The sequence below is a fragment of the Poecilia latipinna genome, unplaced genomic scaffold, assembly GCF_001443285.1.
Source record: "Poecilia latipinna isolate Pla-1442-1.1 unplaced genomic scaffold, P_latipinna-1.0 Scaffold2789, whole genome shotgun sequence".
In the NCBI taxonomy this organism is placed as follows: Eukaryota; Metazoa; Chordata; class Actinopteri; order Cyprinodontiformes; family Poeciliidae; genus Poecilia; species Poecilia latipinna.
This window is the reverse complement of record NW_015115405.1, coordinates 45,429-51,230: the sequence shown is the minus strand read 5'-3', so window position 1 is coordinate 51,230 and position 5,802 is coordinate 45,429. Positions and strand designations below refer to the sequence as shown.

General features: G+C 35.4%; 1 protein-coding gene across 1 annotated transcript in view; it reads left to right on the top strand.

The window, feature by feature from the left end:
- The window catches only part of LOC106939163 (A disintegrin and metalloproteinase with thrombospondin motifs 10-like), a 58,838-nt gene that overhangs the window by 11,185 nt on the left and 41,851 nt on the right, over nucleotides 1-5,802 (top strand). Inside the window, exon 2 of the mRNA XM_015021469.1 lies at nucleotides 540-928. Coding sequence (XP_014876955.1) covers nucleotides 829-928 — 100 coding nt within the window. The 5' untranslated portion in view covers nucleotides 540-828. The remainder of the gene's footprint in view (nucleotides 1-539; nucleotides 929-5,802) is intronic.

Below are 5,802 nucleotides of genomic sequence, written 5' to 3'. Positions count from 1 at the left end.
ATAAAAACAATGCCATACTTGACTGAGATTGGCTACATCGAGGCTCACTGCAGTAAAAAAGACATATCCTCCTGACTACCAGGAAAAAAAATATTGTCCAAGGTAATAAAAGGTTTTATGCACTTACTTTGTCTGTTCCCATAAAATTTGTTATTACTGATGAATGCCATTTTTATGAATTAGAAAAAGGTACGTACAAAAGTCTCACTCCTTCACATGTGGTATCATTGAAAAGCCCTAAATGTCCTCTCTAAATACCAAAAGGAATTAATTCAGTAGAATGCAGGGGGTGGGAGATATTCAAGTTTAGAAATGTCCTCTACAGAGGACAAAAATGAACTACTGGTAGCCAGGAGGATATCGTGATACGTTTGTCAGCTGCATCGTCCAGCCCTGTGTCAGACGGATCTCATGCTCTCTCTGTCTGTGGATATGTTTAGTTTTCTCTACTCCTCCCTCCTCTTTCAGTCTAAATTCGTCCCACCGCTCGCTGTCATTCACTTTACCGGCTTTCCTCCTAAACCGTTCCTCTTCCACAGGGCAGCGGAGAGAGGCCGAAAAGCTGCCAGCGCTGCTGCTTCACCCCCATTGCAGAAGTCAAGTCTGGTGTTTTCTCCGTCTATGAGGAGCTTCGCCATCGCTCAGTGACAGACAGACACGCTGTAGGTGCAGAGAGTCTCTGATCATCCTGCAGCCATGGCCCAACCGAGCGCTGAGCTGTCCCTCTGCTAGGCGACGGGGCATCCGACAGGGCAGGAGACATGTTGGGACAGAGGACCGAGGACCACCGCACTGAAGTCTGTTACTATAGCAAATACTGTAGTAACCATGGAAAAGCTATGGAGGACTGCTCTGGTCTGCACTGTCGTCATCCTGGTTGCCACCAAGTTCACAGGAGGTCACAAAGATGAGTTTTCTAAATCACAAGGTAAGATAAAGAAAAATAAAACGTACACTGGTTGAACTTTTTTTCATACTTTGTCACGTTACAACAGGGCTTAGCAACCTGCCATAGAATAAAACTCACCTAGAGCCATAAAACGATTTTCTAACTTTGTTTTACTATGAAAGTTAACAAAATTAAACAATGGTTTTTGCTACTTTCAGATTTAGAACAAAATGAATGAATGAAAAGAATATAATATTGTAGAATGAGGTGAGACTTTTCTAAAAATATTTATAGAATATTTACCATATAATTATAATAAGTAGCTTAAACGCTATTTACTTTTAACTGGTTTAAAAGCTATTTACTTTAGCTTTTAACTACCTTTTGAGCTACTTAAAAGTAACTAGTTAACAGCTAGCTAAAAGTAACTATCTTTTAAAGAACTAATTACTTTAAAATATTTAAGCTTTAAAAGCTTTTAACTAGCTTATAAGCTAAAAGTAACTGTTGATTGGACACATTGTCAACAATATCTGATCTAGAATTTTTTAAAATACTGGTTCCAATACTGATATTAATATCGGATTGGTGCATCTCTAGTAGATATTAAAAGCAGATTTTGCAAAATAAGTTACAGAAAAAACTTCTTAAAGACCATTTCTTGTATAATCAAAAACATTTCCTTTTTGGTTTTGCAAGAACCAAAGAGCCACAGGTTGAAATACCTGTGAAATAAAAATAAATTTCAAGATTTTATTGGGAGTTTGTATGATAAAACAGCAGAAAGCTTCACATTATTTCTTTCATTCATGTTCTGTATGTGACATACATCCACTTCATTTTAACTAGTCCTTAAACCAGAAGCTTCGAAAATGTATGTAAGCAACTGAAATTGGATTTGAAATAAAACCATAAAAAAAGAAAGTTAATAATCATAATTTTATTATTTAAATAAAATAACTCTGAGTTTGACTGATAGTAGTCTAGAGATAAAGACCATTTTAATGTATTTTAAGGCTGAGGAGTCCAGACTGTTTGCTGTCATTCCAGTAAAAGAAAACAAATTTTCATGCTGTGAATTAAATTAATATAATTAAACATAAGTTGCATAAAATAGACATAAGAAAAGATGTTAGGTCTGCCTTATAGCTAGGCTTTTTGGCACCTTTTAATTAGTTTTTGCAACTGAAGCTCAAAGACACAAACACCTTTAAAGACGTAAATTCCCCCAGGGTCCATTCATCATTATAAGGACAAGACAGCCTCTGTGCATTTCCTAAATTTGCCCTCTGACCTCTAAAAGGCATCTGGCTGTAATAGCTGGTAATGCTTCCTCCTTTAAAGAAACCTCCCCTCAGACTCTGATTTGGGTTTTTAACCTCAAAGTTGCATTCAGAACCGCCCAATGAATCAGTGTTAGACCTTTAGTTAATGGACTTTTCCTGCAGAAATAAACCCACATGTTAAACCTTCAATCTGTGCTGCTTCTTTAGGCTTTTTAAGGTCATTGTTTGCATGTTCCTGGCTGCTACTTTCTTTGGTTTCATGCATACTTCCAAAAACTAACAACTAGCCCACAAGTTTCTGCAGCAGAAACCAACTTGGAGGGAAACATATTGGTTGTCAGTAAGCTACTGGAGAGTAAGCTACTTGGTTTTCAATGCGAAAACCAAGACGTCCTGTAATTTCTAGAGTCTTATATTGTTTAGTTGTGCATGTGTGTGTTTCCTGTTGTGGCAACTTAGGTAAGTAACATGATGGGTCTGATTGCTGTACAGAATCAGGTCAAATATATTCAAAAAAAGGAGAAAAAATTAGATTTTATACCAGTTTTTTCATTGAGAGTCTTGCTCTATAGTAAGGGGTGTCCAAAGTTTTTTCAAAGGGACAAAACTGACATGTCAAAAGAACCTAAGGGGCAAAAAAGTCAAAAATTAAGACACCAGTTTTGGTGGTGTTTTTTGTAGAAAAGGGATTTTGCACTTAAAAATGGATTTGCACATTTTTGTATTAAAAGAAAGTTAATCTTGATTGAACAAATTGTTGGTAAGTTTCTTTTCAAAACACATGCTATATTGAGCTCAGTTTAATAAGTTAAATAAAAGTTGATTTAAGTGCATCAAAATTTGATTTCCAGTAAAAATGTATGGACCAACGTGGTTCTGCTTATTATTAAAGCTTGGTTATAAAAAGACATCAACATGTTCCATTGCAATACAACTATACTCTTTACTCTTATTAAAAATAAAAAAATTGCATCTGCTTCAACCCCCTCTGCTGCACATTTTTTTATTTTTTGCAGGGCCATAAATGGTTCCTGCGCCGCAATTTGGACACCCCTGCTCTAAAGTAACCAGCTTCTGCTTTAGTTTACATATGTAACATTTCCTCTGAGATTTATGTCATAAAGGCTGTGAGTTGTAATGTAATTGGGAAGAAAAAAAAGGAGCAAAACTTTCTTTGATATATGCAACATTGATTTTTAGATGCATTCTTTCACGTTTTTCTTGTAAAATAATAACATTTCAACTAGGAGTGGGTGACATGACTTGAAGTTTATCATTATATTTTGTGGGACTATTGTAATAGTGATAAAAGTGACGATAAGAACTATTAATTACGCTACTTTTGGGTAACTGTACGGCCTTGACTGTGTGTCACTACAGCCTCACAAACAGAGAAACTGGTCTTGAAAAACATTTCCATTTGAAACCAGTCACATAAAGAACTGTGATTTGTGTCACTAGACTGCACACAGTAAATGCGATTTCATCATATTTTGAAGTTTATTGATATTTATTGATTTATCTGATTGCAAAAACAGTGGAGAAAATAATAAAATGAACGATGAAAATCTGAAGGCCACCAAAGTGAATCCTTTTAATACACTGAAATTGAATTAAAAACAAAGGACACCTTTATCATTTATTAATTATTTCAAACTCTGTATCTTTTTAATTCTGTTGACTACTCTTTGATTCTGTATTTTATTTATGAAAATATTTACGAGTAGTCAGTTTGTCATCACCATGTTGTTTAACGATTGTTAAGCTACTGTTTTTGACTTTTGTGACACTTTTGGTCTTTAAATAGCATACTATAATTTACAGTAATTTACTTTGAAGACAACTGCTTAAAAAGATAATGAAATTCTAGCTATAGCTAATATTTAATGGAATGGAAATTTCGTTGAATTCTGTTCAGTGACAATAAATGCTATCTATCTATCTCTATCTCTATTTACTGGATTTCTCATGTCTGCTTGATTACAAGGCATTACATCCCGCTGGGCATTTTTCATTTTATTTAAAGAGAAATCTAAAATCTTTAACAAGCATCAGGTCTCTTGTACGTCATTTATATCTGAATCCTCACCCATGACCGTCAACCCAAATTTGACATTTTAGCATCCAACAAAATGAAGTTAATTACAGTCTCCATTTCTCTTGGAAGGCAGTGTTCTAGATGTTTTTTAGAGGGATTTAATCTCAAGTCAGCCACAATAACATTAACTGAGTTATGTGCAGATGTTGGAAGATAAGGGCTGGCATGGAGTCGCCATTCCTACTTATTTCAAACCTCGAGCCAACGGCTGCATTTTAATTCATCCGCACTAAATTCTGAAAAATGTCTAGTAAAAACAAAAAAAATTACGTTTTAAATTGTTGAAACGGAAAACTTTGCCTAAAACATCAGACTAGGCCCAGTGAGTGTCTAATGAGGTCAAAGACTCGATAAGCAAGCGTCTTTAAAACTTTATTTTTGATCAAATTTTAGAGTTTTTGCACATGTTCTCTGTAGAGGTCATGAGCCTGATGTCATTCGCTGCATTTTCATTACAAATGTGTGCAAAACTTTGTCGATAACTAATGTCAAAAACACAATTTTGCAATGGCGGTGTTTCCGTTACAAAAGAAACGCAACTGATCCGACGAAACACCTGGCTCCGCCCCCCATGCAGACATACAGCAAACCCCGACAAACAGTATAATAATGGCGGTACGCGACATTGCTTGAGTCACATTTGCCTTATCAGCCAACAATGAAGCAAAGACTGCGGGCTAGACAATTCTAAGGAGTCCTGCGTCACGTCTGTAAGGTTATTAGCGGAAACAACGGAGAAAAAATAAATGATCAAGCCCAAGAGGAAAAACGATGTGAACTTGATAGCTGTGTTGGACGCATTTTGCACGTACAAACAGGTGAGTAATGACTAAAAAATAATACGGGCTTGTGAAAATCTGCCTTCAGGAAAATGCTTAAAAATAAACAGCAGCATAAAAAGGTGCTTAAATGTAGATACCGCAGTTAGTGCAGCTTATGTTTCATGCTGCCATAGAGCTACCATTAGAATTTACACATAAAATCGAGCATGACTTCCTTAACTTATTGATCTGGAAATGATTGTTTTTATTATAACATTTTTATTTTAATCAGACAGAGTTGTGTTTATTTGCTTAGCAGTTAGCCTTGAACTGTTAGCGTCGAGCCATTAGCATTCAGCAGTTAGCCTTGAACCGTTAGCATTGAGCTGTTAGCCAGATTACAACAGTGTTTAGGATAAAATAACATTTATAACAAATGGAATACCTAAGTAGTTTTCTTTATTCACTTGTGAAATGAAATGAAATGAAATTTTTTATTCGAACATGATACAAATATAAAATAAAATAGTGCACAGTAACAAGAAGTGCATAAGAAAGAAGAGAAAATACAGATTTTTTTGTTTCAGTTAACATATCATGCTCAAAATGGGGTAGGAATGTGTTTATTTATTTTCATAATTGCTGTACGTCCACATGTGGGGGGAGCCGGCGTCATGTCAATTAAAATCGCACTTAAGTAATTAAGAAACATGCAACGTCATTATTCACATAGACATAATATAAGCATAGACGCCTCATGGACCGCTC